Consider the following 22,908-nt stretch of genomic DNA (forward strand, 5'->3'; position numbering starts at 1 on the left):
AAATGTATGTCTGTGTGTGTGTGTGTATATATTTATATGAATTACTGTATGATCCAGCAATATATTTGTTTATATACATAAAAATTCATATAAACTGATAAAATTTGAAACACTCTATTTGATAGGTTGACAAAGAACTTGAATCAACAGTTCACAGGAGATGGACTGTACCCCTAGCCAGTTTTGTTCAGTGGTCAGAGCGTCGACCCGTGGGCTGAAGGGTCCCGGGGTTCGATTCTGGCCAAGGGTACGTACCTCGGGTGCAGTCTTGTGCCCAGCTAGAGATGATGAGGTAACCATGTACTTTAACACAGTGCTGATGAATGTATAGTCGAGACCCTGTACTCAGTTTTTGGGGGTCTATACTCAGATGTGAACTTGCTGGATCATATGGTAATTCCATTTTTAAATTTTTGAGGAAACACCAGTTTTCCATAGCAGCTACACGGTTTTACATTCCCACCAATAATGCACAGGGTTCCAATTTCTCCACGTCCTCACGCTTGTTAATTTGCTTTGTTTTTCCTTTTGATAGTAGCCATCCTAATAGGTATGAGGTGATACCTCACTGTGGTTTGATTTGCATTTTCCCAGTGATTAGTGATGTTGAGCATCTTTTTCATATTTACTTGCCATTTCCATATCATCTTTGGTGAAATGTCAAATATGAGTTTTTTACTCATATTTTAGTCGGATTTTTAAAAATTGCCGAGCAATGAGAGTTCTTTATATATTCCAGATATTGTCCTTACCTGATATATTATTTACAACTACTCTCTCCCATACCATAGGTTGCCTTTTCACTCTGTTGATTGTATCCTTTGATGCATACAAATTTTTGATTATGATATAGTCCAATCTGTCTATTTTTTACTTTTGTTGCCTCTTCTTTTGGAGTCACATCCAGGAATTGCTCATCAAATCCAATGTCATGAAGCTTTTACCCTACATTTTCTTCAAAGAGTTTTTATAGTTTTAAGTCTTACATTTAGGTCTTTGTTTCATTTTGAGTTAAATTTTTTTATTTTTAAAGATAGGAAGGGGGGAAAGAGAGAAACGTTGATGTGAAAAAGAAAAATCAATCAGTTGCCTCCTGTATGTGTTCCCTAACCAGGGATCGAACCCACAACCTGGGTATATGCCCTGTCTGGGAATCAAACCCACCACCTTTGGGTGCACAGGACAAGGCTCCAACCAGCTGAGCCACCTGGCCAGGGCTTGAGTTAATTTTTGTATATAGTGTAAGATAAGGGGATTCTTCATTTTTAAGAACTACTGAACAGCTATTGGGAGTGTAAACTGATACAACTACTTTGGAGAAATACAGCAGTATCAACACTAATTAAAAATGCATATGTATATAAATATTCTATTTTTTAAATAACTGTGTAAAACTGAAAATAACAATATCCATGTGGCAGAATTCTAAAGACGACCATTCTCACGAGTCCCGTCCAGGGAAGGTGTAGGTAACTGCCATGAAGAGATTTTTAAGATGTCTTTAAAATCCAAGTGAGCTGACTTAAATATATGGGTAACCCAAGTCAGGTGAGCCCCTCCACTCCTTTTTTCAAAAAGCAGAGATTTCTCTCTTAGTAGCTGATGAGGAAGACAAACTGAAGCACTGTTGCTGGCTTGCAGATGGAAAGTGCCATGTGACAAGGCATGTGCACTGCCTTCAGAAGCTGAAGGCAGGTGGCAAGTGCATTAAAGTAGCATGAACTAAATGAGCTTGGAAGCAGATTCTTCCCTAGAGCCTCAGATAAGAGCCCAGTCCCACTGATACCTCGATTTTGACCTATGCAAAAAACAGTTAAGCCATGCCACATATCTGTCCTACAGAACTGTGAGCTAATAAATTTGTGTTAATTTAAGCTGCTGTATTTATGGTAATTTTTATGCAGCAAAAGAAAAATAAAGAGAGCATGTGAAAGTAATATTGTACACATTATATATATTATATGATAGTTAAAAACACACTAGATTTACATTATTAACATAGAATTTAAAAGTTTTGAGTACAAAAATTTGCGGTATGAGAGGTACAGTCACTCATATAAAAGTTTGAGACCCTAAATGATGCTGTGTGTTACTACATGCAATCTTATAAAATGGCAGTATAAAATCATGGGAAGACACACTCATCTCCGGGAGTCATTATCCTGTGGGTAGGGTGAAACAGAATGGAATGACACAGGAAAGGGACCTCAATTTTATCTGGAGTATTTTTTTTCTTTTTGTCCTATTTAGGATATTAACATCTGTTAAGTCTGGGTAGGTATTTGCTACCTTACTACTACTATTTTTCTGTTTTTAAATACTGCTTTATTACTACAAATTTGTGATGTTATATGGGCCAGATCATCAAAATAGCTGGTAATTACTTTTATTAAGATTTCCTAAATGCATTTCAGATAACTGAACTTATTTTACATTTGCACTCTGATCAGAAAAATCAAAATTAAGTTTGTTTTAAAATACGTTTAATAAAAATAATTCAGTTTTACATATTTTACATGTGTAAGGATATTTACAATTCCTTCTACAGCATTTACTTAATGTTTATTTTTTTTATTATTTGCCTTTTTTACTATTTCCTTCAGTAGTAAAATACTGTCCAGCGTTATTTGTAACTAAAAAATTAGCTTCTTGGGTAATCCTCCTAGGTGAAAAAAAAAAAGAGGTGGTTGACATTTAATTTTATGGCAATTTTAACCAGTCATTGCATTCCCATTACGTTTACTTTACTTGCTTTGATTTTCTCAACAGCATTTGTTAACCATTAAGCATACAGTGCACCAGCAGGAGTTTATGACGAGAACATAGTACACATGGGTAGTCTGGTAACTGAGGTATACTCAAAGTGTCCTGTCCTTTTAAAGAGCATGATATAAAAGTATTCTCAATGAGAGCAAATACAGCTGAAATTAAAACACCAAATTCTATCTGAATTCACTACATTTTTTTATAAAAATGAGAGTTTTACCTTGTTCCAAGGCCTCTGTTCTCTTCCGTTTTGTTGCCAGAGATGGGTTAGCTTGCTCCTTTAAAGTTTCCACTGGACAGTTTGGTCTTGGCAGCTGACATCCAGGTGTTGGCCCTGGCCGATTACTGAAATACTTAGTTTTCAATGCCTTTTAAAAGAACAGATATCAAAGAAAGCAAACTTTTAAATGAGTATCTGAACTGTGTTTAAGAAAATCTAACCTCCAAAATTGTTGGGAATATTAAAAATACTATGCGAAGACCCCTGCTTCCAAAATGAAATTAATTTCAAGTATTTGGACAAGCAAATTACCACCAATAAGCAAACATCTAGCAGCCTAAAACTGGCTGATAATTCTATTACTGTAAGAAAGACACTATCTTCTAATTTTTCCACAATAGTCTATACTAAATATGAAATATCCTTAGTAAGATATTGTGTAATTCAGCTCTCTACCCATTATGGGCTTTAGAATTCAAAACACAAAGAGAGAAACTTGCTTAAAAAGAAATTCCAAGTTTATTTATCACAACATCTATATGTACAGGGTGGAGCAAAAGCAGTTTTGGAAAATAATACATAAATAAATAATAATACAAGAATAAACTCTGTTTCATGTACTCAGACTGTAAACTTAATTTGCCCCACCCGGAAATTCCAAATCATGTAAATATAAATTCTTAAAAATAAAGCTTTTAAAAGGATGCAGTAGGTTGGAAACCCGGAACTGAAATTCAACAATCCACTGCAAACCGACAGAAATGATACTTGGGAGGACTTGCCCAAGTTATTTCTATGTACTACCAGTCTGATGGTCTGTCTTAAGATACTTTACTTCTGTCCAAAGTTCCATAAAAACACTACTTTTTTCTAAGTGACATATTTTTTAAGTTCATACTTTACTATTTAACAGCCACAATAATTCAAGATATTTCCTTTTGGATAATCCTCTTAAGGTCAAAAAGAGATCTATATAAACTCTTCAAGCATTCCACCCCCAACATTATATAACTTGAAGTAGTGATTAGAGAGTCCTTACTTCCAAATAGTTGCATTTCTAAAGTATTACTTCCAAATCATAGCAGTTCCCTAAGTAAATTATGCTAATTCTGAGCTACACAGGGATCTAAGAGAAAGAATACCTCATTCCAACTTTACGACAGAGCCAAAACACATTTTTAAAAATTCATTCTATCAAAATATAACCCAAATCAGTTATCACAACTACTATTTTTCTGTAAGTTTTGATTTTTACTATTAATGAAAACAACTTTCTAGATAATTTGACCTGGTCTAAAGTTTCTTATGATAGAGACAGTATGTATATATATATGGGTGAAAAGGTAGCAAGTTACTTGTTTGAAATTAGAAGAGTAATTCTAATGGTAAAATATCTAGCAGGTATTTATTAGTGTAGCATTTACAAAAAAAAGGGAAGGCTTATAGAAGCAAATGCATTAAACAATGATTTGGTAGTCTGTAATAAACAAGTGTGTGTGGGGGGAATCCACTTTGTATCCTTGATATTGTGCATTAACAAGTTTTGTTAGATTGACAGACTTGACACTTCATTTTAATCACTCTTCCTTTATGAAGCCAAAGCACTGCACTGTGTTTCACTTTTACATATCCCTGCCCCAATTTTAAGTGTTTGTGATTCCATCCTTGATTTTTGTGTGCTTGTTTTTTTAAAAAAAGAAAATGTGTTTGTGTTTTTTCCTGAAATCTATAGTTCTTATATTTTTGTGTTGAATAACATTTCTCTCTTTTTTCCTTTTATGAGAGCAGATATACTTGGTTTTTCAAATTTTTCTTGAGTTTGATTCTTATTTCCCTTAAATGACGGTCAGTTTCAGAGTCTGTTCTATTTGGACCATCTTCCAGTCTCATCAGCACACAGCTACACTGGACTACACCATTTTCTCTCCATCATCACTTTCTGTTATAATTACCAGTGTGCATATCTGGACAGTATTTCATGGGGAAAAACAAAACACTTTAGGCATTAGGCTTGGCATAAGATTTAAATTACACATAACATTTAATTGAAATATATCAGTGTCTTAACAAATATAAACCTTATTTTTTTCCTCTCTAGGTAGACTACTTAAAAGCCAATTAATTATAAAACAAACCACATCTTTCCAGTCCAGTATATTAAAGAATGTTAGAAAATCTTATGAAATTCTATTTTTATCTTATCAATGCTAGTTAAGATGATCCTCATATTTCCTAATATAAAAAAGATAAGCTAAAATACCTGTGTGGCTGTAATTCGAGTACATGGATTAAATAAGAATAAGCCTTGTATGAGAGCTAGCAAGTCGTCTCCTGCTGCAATGAAGATATGTTGTAATGGGATTCCAGGGAAACTCTTAAATGTCACGAAATCTGGAAGACTACACATGTCCTGTAAAAATATGTTTATAATTCAAACTTAAAGAATTAAAAGGCATATCGATCTCAAATGAAGAAATAAAATTGTCATATGGATGATACGATGATCTATGTAGAAAAATCCAAGAAATCTATTTTTTTGTTTGTTTGGGTTTTTTAAAAAAATATGACAGATGTCCCCTTTTCTCCCTAATGACCCATTCTACCCCATCCCACCCCCCCAAGAAATCTATTTAAAAACCCTTGCAATTAGTGAGTAGAGCAAAGCTTGCATGATATAAAATAAATACATAAAAAATCAACTGTAGTTCTATATACTAGCAATGAACATGTGGCCACTGAAATTTTAAAAATGTCACTTAGAATCGCTCAAAAAGAACAATGAAATACTTAGGTAAAAATCTAACAAAGCTACACACCACTGATGAAATAGAGGAAAGCTCTTAATAAATGGTGGGGCTTATCATGTTCATGGATTAGAAGATTCATCATCATAAAGATGTTAATTCTCCTCTAATTAATATATAGGTTTAACGCAATTCTCACCAAAATTCTGGCAAAATTATTATATAAGATTATTCTAAAATTTATACGGGAGTCAAAGGAGCTAAAATAACTTTGAAAAAATAAAAAGTGAGAGGAATCAGTCTACCTGATTTCAAGATTTAAAAACTGACCCTGACCAAAAAGTTTCATACCTCATACAAACACTAACTCAAAAAGGATCACAGCTATAAATAAATGATATCAATAAATGATAGCTATTAAGGTATATTTTACAATTCGAACATAGAGCAAACTTTCAATTAGAAAGTTGAGGAAGTAATAGCAGAAAAGAAACTCCTTAGACTTAAATTCAGCTTCAGATCATTTCATTGCAGAAGGTAATTTAATTAAAATTTCTCTTTTCCAATACTTATTTATTCCCTAGGAGATGGGGCTGTAATAGGAAGGAAAATAAAAAGGTATAAAGTTTTAAGAATAAATAAGTGAGCCCAGCCAGGCGTGGCTCAGTGGTTGAGCATTGACCTAGGATCCAGGAGATCGCAGTTCGATTCCCAGTCAGGGCACATGCCCGGGGTAGTGGGCTTGATCCCCAGTAGGGGGCGAGCAGGAGGCAGCCAATCAATGACTCTCTCTCATCATTGATGTTTTAACTCTCTCCTTCTCCCTTCCTCTCTCTGAAATCAAAAGATAAATTTTTTAAGAAAAAGAATAAACAAGTGAGGATATTTTACTGAACTGTATATATAAAATTTACCAACTTAAATTACTAGTAAGTTAATCACCAGTAAATTAAGACAATGAATACATTTCTTTAAGTACTAGTTACATGACAGCACTACAGTATATAGAATTCTAACTAAACTTCAAAGAAAATGTATGAAGGCTTACAGGCCACTGTTCCTCAGTTGGTGTGCCCAAAGTTTCAAATATTCTTGTTAGTTGATCAAGGTCTGAATCTCCTGGCAAAAAAGGAACCTAAAAGAAAGTGAGAGGCAGTTATTTATTTCAAGATGGTTTGTAATAGTTATTATGCAAATAAAACTATAAATTTAATGAGGAAAACTAAACTGTAACAAAAATTAAAATGTAGTCTGAGGCATACTGGATGTGACATTAGATCCTGCCATTACTAAACTAGCAAATAGCACCACGCTGCCCATTTTATTCATTCCACTAATCTTTTCTTGTTCCCCAGGGGAGCACAAATGCAGTCCCCCCATGCCACAAATTATGCAGTTGAGTAACCCACATTTGGGGAAACCACAGGGGTGCAATGGATAAGTCTTGCCCTACTAGGTAAGTACCACTCACGAATCTTTAATAAACTGTTATCACTGGTATAAATATTCCTATTATTTCTTTTCATTTAATAATAACAGAGGAGATTCAGAATGCAGACCAATTTTCTTCTAAAATGATTTGAACTACATTGATTACTTTGGTTGAATATAGGCTTACTTATTATTGCTCCTGTTTTCTAGTTTAAGTAGCTTTTAAAATCTTTTAGAAAATTTATATAAAAGAAAAACAACACTTTAAAAAGGGTTGAATGCTTATTATAATAGCAAAGCTTTCTATTAACTATTCTTTCAATATTATAGAACTATCAGTATTATGTAATATCATAACACAATACAACATTTATAAAATTTATAATTAACATATAACAATACTATGTAATTATTCTGCTTTCAATTATTATCTGTTTGGACTACAGTATCTCACCACAGACCTAGAACTGTACAGACAGCATTTCCATCAATCATATTTTCAAATGAGCAAAGGGGCAGTTTAAAATAGGAAAAGAAACATTTTGCCCTGGCCAGGTGAACGTTGTCCTGTACATAAATATATATATATATATATTTGTAGGTTCAATTCCCAGTCAGGGCACATACCTAGGTTTCGGGCCTGTTCCTGGTCAGGTGTGGTTGGGTGTGTACGGGAAGCAACCGATCAATGTTTCTCTCTCTTCCCTCACCTTCTCAAAACAATAAAAAAAAATATTGACTGAGGATTAAGAAAATTAAAGAAAGGAAACATTTTTCTTCAATTGTGCAAGACAAAAAATATGGCTAAATGGTACAATTCTTCACAAATTAGGGTTACCTGTCCATTTCTTCATAATTTTATAATTCCAGCAAGAATGCCAATGGATAATAAGACTCCAACTATGACATCAATCAGGTCCAATTTCTAAACCATTTATTCTCAACTGTTCTCTCCTTTTACTTTCTCCATGGACTGATTGATCAGTCATAACATTAGGGGCTAGGGAATTTTGGTTTTTTTCTTGGTCATGAATGAACTGTGCTTTGGCTGCTGAGAGACTGTCAAATGTGAACTTGTGGTAAACTCCGTGTTCTTGTAAGTAGCAGAGTCGTCATGCCAGCCGAGTCACAGGACCCAATACTAGCAACAGAGATTACCAAGCCATCTTCAAGTCTAAATGAGAGGGTTTCTTCTGCAAGCATCAGAGGGATGAGCTTCTCAAAATGATGCACAAAGCTTACAGTAAACTAGAAAAGATGTTTAAGAAGGTAACTTTTCGCTCTGGTATACAGAAGCTGCTTTCTATCTTTAAGGAAATAAATAGCTATATTTGTGTCTTTGGGTTTACGTTTCTTTAAACACATATGGCTTGGAAAGAGGGAGAGTAAGGACTGGAATCTGGAATGTAGAGAGAAAAAACTCAGCTTCAGAAGGATTCCCCCAAATTCCTTACTCTTCATCGTTCAGAAGGGCTAACCTAAACTTTATGAAAAAAAAGTTTCCGAGTCAGCATCTCTAATGAGGGCTGGGAGAGGATGTTTTACTGTACAATGGTCTCAGTCAGAGAAATGGTCTAGGACCACAGTGTCTGCTCTGCTTCAAGAGAACTAGAATGATCCCCTCACACAAGGTTTAAAGTTAGTTACACAGAGTTGCAGCTGCAGTGGTTGGTGTTACATAGCTCTTAAAGTGTACATCTAAACAGCCCCAAACGAAGTCCCAGGGGTACAAAAGTTCATCCTAACACATTCAATTACTGTAACGATATTACCAAATACAACCCAATGGGGGTTTTACTATAGTTACATTTCAGAACATAGAAATGATCGATAATAAAATCTTTATTGTCCTAAATGGGAGGTATTCTCATCTCACATTAGCAATAATAAAAAGGTTGCATTAGGGGTAGGGATTTTGTTTTAATTGGCTTGTTTGTTGGCTTTTTGTTGTAAGGATGGTGGTCCTCTCTGGGAAGATAATTTCTCCACAGATTATAAAAACAAATACCTATAACAATATTGAAGTGTGTACAGTAACTCAAGACTTACCCTTAGAAGCAACTCTGCTAATATACAGCCAACAGCCCACATGTCCACACCTACACCATACATTCTAGCACCAAATAGTAACTCAGGGGCCCGATACCATCTGAAGAACAAAAAGAAATAGTCACTTTAGAATGAAATTATTACAATATTTCTTAGAGAAAACTCCTCAGCAAAACATTATCCCACTGATGAAATTCACTTTTTTCTACAGACTCACTTACAGTCACTTGTACTCTCACAATCTGCCTTCCCATCTGTAACTATTCTTGACTGTTTTTTAAAAAAATAGATTTCAGAGAGAGGAAAGGGGAGAGGGGGAGAGGGAGAGGGGAAGAGAGAAAGAGAGAGAGAGAGAGAGAGAGAGAGGGAGGGAGGGGAGGGAGAGGGAGAGAGTGGGAGGAGAGGAGAGGGAGGAAGGGATAGATATGGATGTGAGAGAACCACACTGGCCAGAGCTATCCTTGATTGCTTTTAAAGCCAATCTATCAACTTAGGCACTAGATACCATGCTCTCTTGCCTATTTTCTTGCTTTTTCTTCTTAATATGTTTTTATTGATTCTAGAAAGAGAGGAAGGGAGAGGGAGAGCTAGAAACTGATGAGATCATTGATGTTTCTATCTCTCGCTCCCTCTCTGAAATCAATAAAAATATATTTAAAAAAAGAAAAAAAGAAACATTGATGAGAGAGAAACTGCCTCCCCCCACCCCACTGGGAATGGAGTATGCAACGCGGAATGTGACCTGACCGGAAATCAAACCAGTGACCTCTTGTTTCATGGGTCGATGCTCAACCGGTAAGCCATACCAGATGGGCTCTCTGGCTTATTTTCAAAGGTATTGCTCCTCTAATTCTCTTTCTCCTACATCAACTTTTTGTTCTTTATTAAACTATTACCACCAATGCACAAACATACCATTATATTTTGGCTTTAAAAAATAAATTAAAAACCAAAGAAACAAACAACAAAAACTTCTTCAGACCTTACTTCCCCTAACAGCTACCTCCTCCTCCTTCTATGGTTAGCCTGAAGAGCTGTCTGTTCTTGTCTCCAATTCCTCTTCTCTCTCTCTCTCAAACTCTTCAATCTGGCTTTCATCCTATCATTCCATTGAAACAGCTCTTGTCAAGGTTAACGATGATATCCACATCACTAATCTGTCAATTCTCAGTGCTCATTTTAACCTATTAGTAGCATTTGATTTGCATGAAGAGGAAATATGAGAAATTGGTAGATGAAAAGCACTGTGTACAGCACTCTTGTATGTGGGACTCTGCTTGCCTAAGTTCCTGAATGATGGTCTTAATCTTTCCAGCAATTACATGAATAACTATTTATATCCCTTACATCTTACTCAGGGCTCAGGTAGTGACACTCAATGAGATCTATTTGGAAGAAGGTGACAAAGTAATTTAAAGGAATAGAGAAAATGAAGATCTGAGGTCCTTAAAATAGTCTTGGAAATTAACAAATGCCATCCTGATAAGAATTATAAAATTTACTGTCCCTATCTATTTAATGTGATTTTTAATTTTATACATAAAAAGTAAACATAAAATACAAGTATAACAACACGAAAAATCCAAATGTTAATGCACTACTTTGTTTAGAGAATTTTCATTCACACTGAATGATATAAAGTATGGAATCAGGACTGACCTACCAAGTAAACATAGCTACCCCCCACCTCCATGCAAAAACCATGTAATTATGTAAAATAGCCACTAAAGTTCCAAAACTACCTACCTAAAATGTAAAAGAAGTATAAATTAGTTTCAAAAGTTACTAGCCCTGGCCCAGTAGCTCAGTTGGTTAGAGCGTCGTCTCAATATACCACCGGTTCCAGTTTGATTCCCGGTCAGGGCACATACAAGAAGCAACCAATGAATGCATAAATAAGTGGAACAACAAATTAATGCCTGTCTCTCCTCCCCCTTCCTCTCTCTCTAAAATCAATAAATTAAAAATCAATTATATATATTTAAAAAGTTACTAGATAAATGTCTGAGGACTTAATTCAACTCTTGTTTGAAAGAAGGGCTGTATTTTTTTTCCACTGGGGTAAGATATACATAACAAAAACAGCTGTATTTTAAACAAAACACCAATGATTTCTGAACTCTGCCAAGAGAAGCCAAATGATACTCATTATGATTAATATCCTGCACAATATAAATTTTCAGTTATTTAAGGGATTCTTACCTGGTCACAACCTGATGTGTATAAGCTCTATTGGGGCTCCCAAATGATTTGGCTAGGCCAAAATCTGCCAGCTTTAGAACTCCATTTTCATCTAGCAACAAGTTGTTTGGTTTCAGATCCTATATTATGGAGGTTTTAAACAAACATGTAAGCAGGATGGGGGAGACTACAATGACAAAACATTTAGTTGGCTAAACTTTACACTTAGCAAAAACAGGGTAACACCCCAAGTTAAACAACAATCAATATTTTTTCATTGATGTAAAATCCTATCAAAGCAACATGAGACTGGTTATATTACCTAGTGAGACCTTGGGTCAAGGCACCTAATTTCACTGAACTTCAATTTACCTACTTTACAGGGTTGCTGTGAGTCTTATATTTAATATTTTCTGTAAAGAGCCTAGTGTAATGACTGGCTCACAGTAAGCACTCAATAAATAGTTTCTGCCTTTAATAACAGTAATATATATGAATTTCAGTATATAAAAACATTATATATTTAGAAAGAATGAGGAACATAGTCTCAAAATCTATGCTAAGAAGATATTAGCAATAACCTAAAAGGGATTCCAAGTTTAAGATATGAAAGTTACTGCCCGGCCAGAGAGGCTCAGCAGCTGAGCATCGACCTATGATCCAGGAGATCCCCCTTTGATTCCCGGTCAGGGCATGTGCCTGGGTTGCAGGCTTGATCCCCAGTGGGGAGCATGCAGGAGCAGCGGATCAATGACTCTCTCGTCATTGATGTTTCTCTCTCTCTCTCCCCACCTTCCTCTCTCTGAAGTCAATAAAGATATATTAAAAAAAAAAAAAAAAAGAGAGCGTTACCAACCATAAGTTATATATTCTTAGCTATTTACCTAAATAGGGTGCCTAAGAACATCTACCTACCTAAATTATTAGTCTTGTTCCAATAGCTGAATGTTTGGAACAATGACTCCGCAGTTTCAGAAATTTTATTTCATTACTTCATAGGACTTTATACTACTAGAAATATTTTTTTTCTACAGGTATTTTAGCATTGTATAATTTAATCCAGAATCTCACTGTATGTTTCCCCCCACTAACAATGGTATAACAAAGAACACTGGACTTAAAGCCAAAAGATCTTGGCTCTAATACTGTCAGTTATCAGCTTTGACCTTGAAAAAAATATGTAACCTTAGTCAGTTCACTCAGCAATTTAATTCTTCTATTTCTTTTTTTTTTTAATCATTTCTGAAAAATATTAAGGATTGAGTATCTTCCATTTTTAAATTTCACATAGTAATTTACAGTCCTCACAGCACCACCTGGTAGAACAACTGGAGGGAACACACTGAGGAAGAAGGTGGGATAAAATGGTCCAGCTACATCTTTATTTAACAATTTACATGTTCAGCCTGGCCGGGTGTGGCTCAGCGGTTGAGTGTCGGACCTAGGATCCAGGCAATCAGGGTTTGATTCCCGGTCAGGGCACATGCCCAGGTTTCGGGCTCGATCTCCAGTTGGGGGCATGCAGGAGACAGCCGATCAATGACTCTCTCATCATTGATGTTTCTATCTCACTCTCTCCCTCTCCTTTCCTCTCTCTGAAATCAATAAAGATATATTAAAAAACAACAACACACAAAAAACCCACAATTTACATGTTCAGACCGTTTATGTAATAAACTATTTACATAAAACTTAATAACATAAAGGAGTTATCACACTTGGTTAAAAACCTTACCCTATGTAAAATCCAGTGTTGGTGTAAATATTCTAACCCTTGAAGAGTCATCAACATGTAGGCTTTGATGTGTGATGGTGTCAGGACAAGACTATTATCCTTTATTATAACCTGTAAAATAAGTATACAATATATGGGTAACTTTATTATTACAAGTAAGTGCCGCCATATAAAATCATTTACAGACATAAATGGACTAGCCACCACCTGTGGCCTCTAGAATTAGGCTCATGACCCAAGCATATTCAATCACCACTGCAGCCTGCTGTCCAGGAGATTGGTTCAGGGGTGGACATGTGATCCAAGTCAAGCCAATCAACCAAACCAAGTATTTGTGCTAGAATCAAAAAGAACAAAGAACTTCCTTTCCTCAGAGATTATTAAACTCTAAGGATATAAGCCTGAAAGTATCTAAGCCACTATATTGAGAAATTATGCCCATAAATGAAGGCAACAGAGAAGAAAATAGAGTGAGGTAAAGTGCAAGACTGAGTTCTGATGGCATTATTTGTGAACTGTGTCTAAAACCAGTTCATTCCTAGACTTAACAGTTACATGATCTAAAAATGCTTCTTTCCCCCCCCCAGTCCTCATCTGAGGATATCTGTGCCACTGCTTTTCGGGGGGGGGGGGGACATCGATGTGAGAGACACATCAATTGCTTGCCTCTCCCATGCACTCTGACTGGGGCCGGGGATTGAGTCAGCAACCAAGGCAAGTGCCCCTGGCTGGAATCAAACCCAGGACCCTTCAGTCAGCGAGAAAGCTCTAACCACACTGAGCCAAACCGGCTAGGTAAAATCTACCATTTTTTTTTTTAAAAAACATCAAATATAGATAAAATGTGCCCTTTTAGAGCATAGTTCCATGAGTTTTAATGAACATACTGTTGTGTAACCACCAGCACAATCAAGATATAGTTCTATAATCCCTCCAAATTCCCTCAGACCCCTCTATACTCAATTCTTCATTGTACTTCCTACCCTAGCAACTACTGATCTCTGTTCTTTTAGTTTTGCCTTTCTCAGAATATCATATCAATGGAATCACACAACATAGTAGCCTTTAGAACCTGGCTTCTTTCATTTAGTATAATGTATTTGAGATTCGTCTATACTGTTGCACATATTAGTTCATTTCCATTTATTCTCGAATAGTATTCCATTGTATGGGTAAACCATAGTTTATGCATTCATTGAATGAAAGATATTCAGGTTTTTTCCATTTTGGACAATTATGAAAAGCTAAATATCTGTGTACCAATTGATTCCTGTGTAAATATGTTTTTGTTTCTCTTGGATAAATACCTAGCAGCAGTACTGCTAGAGAATACCTTAAATGTATATTTTTGCTGTATAACAAACTGCCCAAAATTTTCCAAAGTAACTGTACCGTTTTGCATTCTCACCAGCAATGCATGAGAATTCCAGTTGTTTCATACCCTTGGATTGTCAGTTTTTAAGATTCAATTAATATTAATGAAAAACGTAAGACCTTATTTTTCTCAAAAAGAAACTTGGCTTTCAAAAGGTTGATTGATATTCTGTGATAACATGGAAAAGCAGCTCTAAATTTTCACAGGCCTGACACTAATTTCTCTAAAAATAATGTCAATATTTTATTGGTATAGTATAACTTGGTAGGCCAATGCTAATGAAATCCAAATCTCTGTATTTACCACTGGGAATATAGCTAAATGATTCAGAAGACCCAAGATTTAAGAATATATCCAGATTTCAAAGTTAAGCATTCTTTTGACTACCACTATCTTCGTAAGTAGAAAATAAACATTTAGGTTCTCTTTTGATAAACAGAGAAAAGAAATTCCTCTAGAAATCTTAATCTTACCTCTAGATCAGTTTCCATAAAATCAAAGACAAGGCTAATATTAGACTTATGTCCAAAAGCATCAAGGAGCTGCAAAGCAAAATTTCAAATAAATCAAAATGTGATTCTCTATGAAATACTTCGCAGTATTATATCAACTAATTTTTAAAAATTTAAAGAAGCATTTGGACAGTTGATAATCCCCTGTAAAGTTTAAGTAATTGTAATAAATTTGATATTTATCTTTTTCTGTTTGCTAGGAATTTGTACTTTGAGGCAAAAAAATATTAAACTTAAAAAAAAAAATCACTACTCAACCTCTCCCCCCAAATTTTGGGAGTTATAATTAAAAAATGAATTGATGAAAACCTCACCTTAGTCTCCAATTCAGAAAAATTCTACCTAAGAAAATCTTATAAACCACAGTAGCAGATGTCATTTATTGAATGAGCACATTCTCTATGCCAGACATTATTCCAGGTACTTTACATGTATTTAATTAGCTAGTCTCACAACAACTGTCTAAGGTAGGGACTATGGCACAGACTTATGAGGGAACGTGCTCAAGATCTTACATATGCTAGAGCTTTCTAGGCTTCAAAATGATTTCTGACAAAATTAGCCTGTATGCCAATATTTAATTTATTTCATCAGTTGTATAGTTTTAAAAGACAGGGAATACAGGAACAATTAGGATAGAAAATACATTTTAGCCTGATAAACTTTGAAGCTTTTCTGCAAGGCTTGCTTAGAACAATTCATTTTGCTGGACTTTCAGTCAACATAACAGAACATGCAGGGTTCAAACCTCAGAAACAACTTAGATCATACTTACACCAATTATATTTGGATGACTTAGCTCCTGTAATAATTTTATCTCTCTTAAGGCTGTTCTATTTATACCTATATAAAAAGGCAAAGCAAAAAGTGAAAAATAATTCTCCAATCTTTATATTGCATCATTTTATTTTTAAAATTTTAATTGATTTTTAGAGAGAGAGGGAGGGAGAGGGAGAGATGGAGGGAGAGGGGGAAAGAGAAACATGGATGTGAGAGCGGAACATTGATTGGCTGCATCCTGCACACCCCTACCGGGGATGGAGCCCACAATCCAGGCATGTACCCTGACTGGGAATCGAACTAGCAACATTTTGATGCAGGGGATGATGTTCAACCAACTAAGCCACACCGGCAAGGGCTTATATTGCTTTATTTTTAAAATAGCTTACACAGACCACGATAAATGGTGAAAGAAGTATTCATTTTATCTGTGGCATATCATATCTAAAGACTGCTGGAATAACAACATGTATAAGTGTGTAGCATATAGACACTAAGTTATAGCTTCCCTTCTCTTGCCCTATAAATATTAGCAGCAAGTTATTTATGCTAACAGCAGACTAGTGATAAGATAGTATTTTTCCCAAAGCAAAGGCTAGAATTAAAAATTAAAAATAAGATCTGGTACTAGTTGTTACATAGATGATGGAGCCCTGGTGGCTGCTCAGTGGTTAGAGTGTTGGCCGAAAAGGGTCGTGGGTTTGATTCTAGTCAAGGGCTTGGACCTGGGTTGCAGGTTCGATTCCTGCAACCAGTTGACAGGTCTCTCTCACACTGATTCTCTCTCACTCTCCCCTCCCCTCTTCCCCTCTCTCTAAAAATCAATAGAAAGAATATCCTCAGGTAAGGATTAACCAAAATAAACCCCAAGAAACATAGATGATGGGTCCTTCTTATAAGAACTATTTCGTCATGATTAAACAGGAGTTAGTGCTCAAACAAGGCTTTGGAAGAGGGATGAAGTTCCATAGACAGCTTTGTGTACTTCCATGAAAGTATAGCCTGAATTTTCAAATTAGAAACTCAGAAAAATGAAGAAACAATGGCTTGTAACAACACCTAAAACAGTAATGAAGACAGCTAGATAAGCCATTAATATCAGCTCGATAAACCACTAATAACCTTACTGCCTTCCATTTATTGAGTTGACTTGAATGTTACTCTCTACACCCAAATGATGGAAGTCACAAGTATCCTGTCTCTATCCTGAGTCTACCTTTATTCTCCTGGGACCCTGCAATAACTCTATCTAGAACCATCGTTAACTTCAATTAATACTTTGCTCATTTCCTCAGTGGGAATAAAACTTTCCTGTTCTGTGAAATTAAATGAAATAACTTACCATCTTTAGCTTCTGATCTATGTCCAAGTTTGATCTGGTAGAGGAAAAAAAAGAAAACAAACATTAAAAATATGTTATTTAGACTTAATGAACATGAGATACACCGCATACTTCGAAAACTTAGCTACAGCAAAAACATGTAACAACTCATATGTAGTTAGTACTAATCAGTAGACAAGAAAGGAGTGGGTAGCCTGGCTGGGCGTGGTGTCAGCGGTTGAGCATTGACCTAGGATCCAAGAGATTGCGGTTCGATTCATGGTCAGGGCACGTGCCTAAGTTGTGGGCTCCATCCCTAGTCGGGGTGTGCAGGAGGCAGCCCATCAGTGACGATTGTCTCATCATTGATATTTCAACTCTCTCTCCCTCTCCCTTCCTCTCTCTGAAATCAATAAAGATATGTTAAAAAAAAAAATACTTAAAAAGGAGTGGGTAATAATGAATCAGACAGGCAAAAGTAGTATAATAAAGGATCAAGTACCTACTATTCTTTGTCTCTTAAGTTTTTGAATTACATATTCAAAGCCACTCAAGCCCTGGATGGTGTGGCTCGGCTGGTTGAGTATTGTCCCATGCACTGAAAGGTCGCTGGTTTGATTCCTGGTCAGGGCACATGCCCAGGTTTTGAGCTTGAGAACCCTGGTAGGGGAGCGTTTGGGAGGCAGCCAACAGATGTTTTTCTCTCTCTAAAATCAATGAGAACATTTTTTTTTTTTTTTAAAGAACTAGAGTAGAGAAAGATTGACTATTTTATTACGAATGGCACCACCCAGGAGAGCGGGAGTTAATGCTCAAAAGCCCGAACTCCCCGATGGCGTGTAGGTTACAGAATATACAGAACAAAATGACAAGACACCGTGGGTTAGGAGGTCAAGGGTTGTGTTGGGAGCTGACTGGTCAGAGGTGAGATAAGGGTTAAGAAATCATTTCTTCAGGTCTTGAGGACAGCTCTGAGGTCTTTTCTGGCATTCCTCTGTTTGGTTTCCCGGAAAAGGAGCCAGAGGGTTGTTCCACCTTAGGGCTCAGGAGCTGAAACAACTTAGGTCAAGATATTATCTTTAACTTAACAGAAACACATACCTTGTAACCCATAGACCATTGTTTCTGGCTGCCTCAGGCGGTTAATGACTAGTAAGGGAAAGGGCTAAGGCTCACAGGGCATGCTGTAAAAAAACTGAACAGAATGCTGGCGCTACATATTAAATCAAAACCATACATTAAATTAGGACTTTTGGCTTCTCTGAGTCACCCTGAAGGGGGTAAAAGTATATCATAGAGAAACAGGATGGATTCTACCCTAATTTATATTAAAAGCAAGCAAACAAAAAAATCCACTTGGGCCCAGCTGGGCGTGGCTCAGCGGTAGAGCGCTGACCTAGGATCCAGGCGATCGGGATTCAATTCCGGGTCAGGGCACATGCCCGGGTTGCGGGCTCCATCCCCAGTTGGGGGAAGCTGATCAATGACTCTCTCATCAGTGATGTTTCTACCTCTCTCTCTCCCTCTCTTTTCCTCTCTCTGAAATCAATAAAGAAATATTAAAAAAAAAAAAAAAAATCCACTTGGACTTTCAAACAACTATACAACTCAATATGCCAACAGTTTGAAGAGAGTCAGTTAAGTGAATACATTTTTAATGTGTCTACAAATGTACTAGCCATAGTTCTAAGTCAGATTCCAGTGGAAGTAAATAGACAATAAAGTCACAGATAAAAGGATTTCAGATTTTGATAAATGCTATGAAGATAATAGAGAAATATGTTAAAGAACACTAGGGAAGGAGGGAGGCACGCCTATTTTAGCTAGAGTGACCAGCAAAGCCCTCTAGCTGAAGAGACATTTGAGTGTGATCTAAATGATAAATAATCAGCCATGCCAAGTTTTAGAAGAAAAATATGTTAGCCAGAAGGCAGAGCAAATGCAACAATCCTGGGACTGGAATGAATTTAAAGTGTTCAAGGAACAGAAAGGTTAGTGTGGCTAGAATATATAAAACCAGGAGTAGAATTGAAAAGATAACTTTAGAAAGGGTCAGGAGAGTTAAGGGTGTTTAAAGGAGTAGCTAGAGTGCTGGATTATAGAACACACGCTGGAAAACAAGAGAAGTCAGAAAAGGTAAAAAAGATAACAATGGCAGGAATTACTATACAAAGGAAGAGAGGGAGCCAAGAGTTAAGCGAATGAGGGAGATATACTTCAAAGGAGTGAGGGATTTTGAAGGAGAAACAAATTCAAAGAAGCAACAGGAACAATAGGGAGGGAAGTCACTTATCCCATCAATAGGTCTTGAAGTGCGAGAAAAACCACCTCTTGTTGAGAGGGTTATTGATTTCAGTAGTATGTGGCAATCAACCTGGCAGCAGGACACCTGGATGTAAATCCTCGCTTTAGCAACTACTATCTATATCATCTTGACAAGTCACCTAAAGTCTCTTAGCCTCAGGGACCTCGAGTGTAAAACAGAGACACTTTACCTATTTCACAAGGCTGTTTTGAGAGTTAAATGAAAAAATGTAGGTGAAGGTGCCTGGCATATAGAAAGTTAGCTAAATAGAACATTTCTTGAATGAATGCAAATAAAGATACTTAAATCATTTTTTAAAATGCATGCACATCAATGTTGTTAATGTTGGTGAAAGCCTTTTATGGTAAATCTGTACACAGAAAATAGATATGATACAGGTGAGTCAGAAATAGTGACCCGGGAAGATAATGATTAAACAGTTGGCTCTGAGGACCCAACAGATTGGCACTTATTATCCCCTTTGCCAACTTGAGTTTATAAAGCCAACGTACAGCTTACTCTTCATTTCAACCTCAATTAATGGAACAGAAAACTAGTTCAGCCCCGACCCGGGCAGCTCAGTTGGCTGGGCTTGCTCCCGTGTGCACGGGAAGATTGCGGGTTGGATTCCTGGTCAGGGCACATGACCCGGTTGCGGGCTCCACCCCCGGTAGGGGACGCGCAGGAGGCAGCCCACCCATGTTTCTCTCATTAATGTTTCTCTCTCCCTCTCCCTAAAAACCAATAAAAACTAGTTCAACCCGAGCTCTATCTTGGAACACAAGGCACTAACAAATTCTTTCTTTGAAAATGACATAAGTAACTCCTCATTACCAGAGCAAGGTCAAGATTAGTAAAATGCCACCCACTAACTCACACACACCTACATCCCCCAAGAGACTCAGGAAAAAAACTAACTGTAACTCACTTTCTTAATGGCGACGATTTGGTTGGTGTTCTTGTCTCTGGCCTTGTAAACCGTGGCAAACTAGAGAGAAAAACAAAAATCACATGAGTTTGTGGAAAGTTATTTTGTTTGTGTTGGTCTTTTTACTTCAGACTCTGGGACGCAAAGCTCAAGGGTTCTTGGGGCGGACTCGCGGGGGCGCCTGAAACGTGGGGCGGCAGCCACGTCCCGTTCCCGTCCGTAACTCAGAAAGGAGAGGGCCGCCAGGGCGGACAGAGGCGCAGCAGCTGCGTCCCGGGAGCCTCGGCCAGCAGCCGGTCTGGTCCTGCGGCTGCCCCGAGAAAGCCTGTGAAGATGGGAGGCGACTCGGCGCTCTCCCCTCAGGATGCCCCGAGTCCCCGAGAGCCTCACCTGTCCCTCCCCGAGGAAGTCCAGCTTTTCATAGCGCTTTGCTCGCGACTTCACGTCCACAGCCATCCGTCACGCGAGGCCCGGATCCAGCAGAAAAGGGCCGGCTCCCACTGCAGAGGGAATTTAAAGCTACCTTAAAGCCTCCAACAGCCACTTCCGTTCACAAGGCGCCGACGCTTTCTTAGCCCCGCCCCCACTTCCGGGATGGGCGGGGACAAGGTTAAATCAGCCCGGACCGGCGGAAGCTGCGCGTGGCGGGTCTCCTAGGCTTTTCTCTCACGTGATCGCCTGGAGGTGCGGGAAGCCGGGTGTCTTTCCGCGATACCCGTCTGAATCTCCTTGATACCGTTTTAACTTAGATTATTTTCTTAACTACCGGCAACGGGTCCGCGTTCTGCTGCGGTTCTGAGTTCGGGATTTGATAGGTGTGTATGCGTGTGGAAGGCGCGGCCTTCTCCCTGCTCTCGCTTCCTGGTCCTAGGTCCTGGCGTTGGTTCGGTCGCGGCGCTTACTGTGGACGCCAGCCCCGCGCTCTGCGGTTACTTAGGCGCCCGCCCGCTGCCTCAGCGCTGGTTCTAGAGCCGTTCTTACTGATTAGTCCAGTGCTGTTATGAAGAAGCACGCCCAGGGAAACAAAGCCCAAGTCAAGTGAATTTCGTGCTGTGCAACAGACATGATCATCAGTTTTCTACTCTGTAAAGCGGAAATAATAGACTACATCATAGGTGGTTGTGAAGATTAAATGAGACATGCAGAAAGGTTAGACATAGCAAATGCTCAATTAGGTGTTAACTGTGATCAGTACCCAACTTTCTCATAAATTTTCATCCGGATCAACAAATGACCATATTACTCATTTACTCAATGAATATTTATTGAGGGCTTACTGTGTGCCAGGTTCTGTTGAAGGCTGAGAAATTGGCGGGGGGGAAAAAGACAAAGGCCCTTGCCTTCAAATGGGAGTCGATAGGCCTAGCCGTTTTGGCTCAGTGTTGAGAACGTCCGCCTGGGGACTGGAGGATCCCGGGTTCAGTTCCGGCCAAGGGTGCACACCTGGGTTGTAGGCTGAGTCCCCTGCCCTGGTTGGGACGACTGCGGGACCGACCAATGGATGGGTCTCTCATGCGTCCCTCTCACATCCATGTTTCTCTCTCCCCCCCACCCCCTTCACTGTCTAAAAAGCAATGGAAAAGATATCCTTGGGTGAGGATTAAAAAGAAAAAAAAGGGCGTATATAAGTAAAATGTTATGATAAAAAAATTATGATACACAGTGGTAAGTGCTATAAAAATAATAGAGCAGGGAAAGGGGATAGAGATATTAGGGTTTTCAGTTTTAAATAGGGTGGGAAAAGAAAGACATCACTGAGAAGCCACTGCACTTTTGAGCAGACAGATACGACCTGACCATGTTTTATTTATTATTTTTTAAAATATATCTTTATTGATTTCAGAGACAGGAAGGGCCTCAGAGGGAGAGAGAGAGAGAGAGAGAAACATCAATGATGAGAGAGTCATTGATCGGCTGCCTCCTGCACACCCCCAACTGGGGATCGAGCCCACAACCCGGGCATGTGCCCTGACCGGGAATCGAGCCCTCATCGCCTGGATCCTAGGACCTGACCATGTTTTACAAAAGCTCACTCTGGCTGTTGTGAGAGACCAAGCTATAGACTTGGGGGGGGGGGGGGCAAGGAGAAGCAAGAAGGCGGGATAAAGAATTATTGCAGTAATCCAGATGGCTGTGTTAGGTGGCTTCTAGCCAATAGGATATGCTGAGACTGTGTATGTGTTGGGGGCCGAGTAAGGAAAGCATAATTCTATAGTTTTGAACCTGGGTCATTTGATGTTTCTAAGAGTTGAGAATCCTGATTTTCAGAGGCATGTTGAAGAAGGCAGAATACCAAGGCTCAAAGTTTAGTAAAGATAATACAGTGTACAGGGTTGAGTCCTTGCTCTGGTTCTAGACTGCCGGCATTGACTACTGACCCAAGTATTCAATCACTGAATTTATGACTTGGGCAAATTATTTAACTTTTTTGTCCCTAGTTTCCTCCTCTGTAATAGAAGCTACTCATTGGGTTGCTGCAAGGCTTAAATAATTTCATACTTCAAAAACCCTTAGAAAAGTGTCTGACAGTGCTCAATTTATGTTAGCCATTACCATAACTA

General features: G+C 37.9%; 1 protein-coding gene across 2 annotated transcripts; it reads right to left on the reverse strand.

Moving 5' to 3' along the window:
* Positions 1–2,209: 2,209 nt before the first annotated feature.
* Positions 2,210–20,932, reverse strand: CDK7 (cyclin dependent kinase 7). 2 transcript variants are annotated; one of them, XM_081131202.1, is made up of 12 exons: positions 20,738–20,932; positions 20,348–20,407; positions 17,136–17,169; positions 15,789–15,856; positions 14,975–15,043; positions 13,127–13,237; positions 11,413–11,531; positions 9,211–9,310; positions 6,779–6,865; positions 5,247–5,396; positions 2,987–3,134; positions 2,210–2,662 (listed from the first exon to the last, which is right to left on the reverse strand). In XM_081131202.1, exons 1-12 carry the CDS (start codon positions 20,801–20,803, stop codon positions 2,634–2,636), a joined length of 1,041 nt encoding a protein of 346 aa, XP_080987328.1. In that variant the 5' UTR covers positions 20,804–20,932; the 3' UTR covers positions 2,210–2,633. The 2 variants fall into 2 exon arrangements, with proteins under 2 accessions (XP_080987328.1, XP_080987329.1); XM_081131203.1 differs by lacking the exon at positions 5,247–5,396.
* Between the last annotated feature and the right edge of the window lie 1,976 nt (positions 20,933–22,908).

Source organism: Miniopterus schreibersii (assembly GCF_964146895.1).
Source record: "Miniopterus schreibersii genome assembly, chromosome: 3".
NCBI classification, from domain to species: domain Eukaryota; kingdom Metazoa; phylum Chordata; class Mammalia; order Chiroptera; family Miniopteridae; genus Miniopterus; species Miniopterus schreibersii.

Bases quoted from the DNA above. Each gene is read 5' to 3' on its own strand.
- CDK7 (XM_081131202.1), bottom strand. From the start codon at position 20,803: ATGGCTGTGGACGTGAAGTCGCGAGCAAAGCGCTATGAAAAGCTGGAC. The intron at 15,857-17,135 runs GTAAGTTATTTC...CTTTTTATATAG, and splicing joins TAGATCAGAAGCTAAAGATG to GTATAAATAGAACAGCCTTA. The intron at 5,397-6,778 runs GTAAGCCTTCAT...ATATTTTTACAG, and splicing joins CAACTGAGGAACAGTGGCCT to GACATGTGTAGTCTTCCAGA.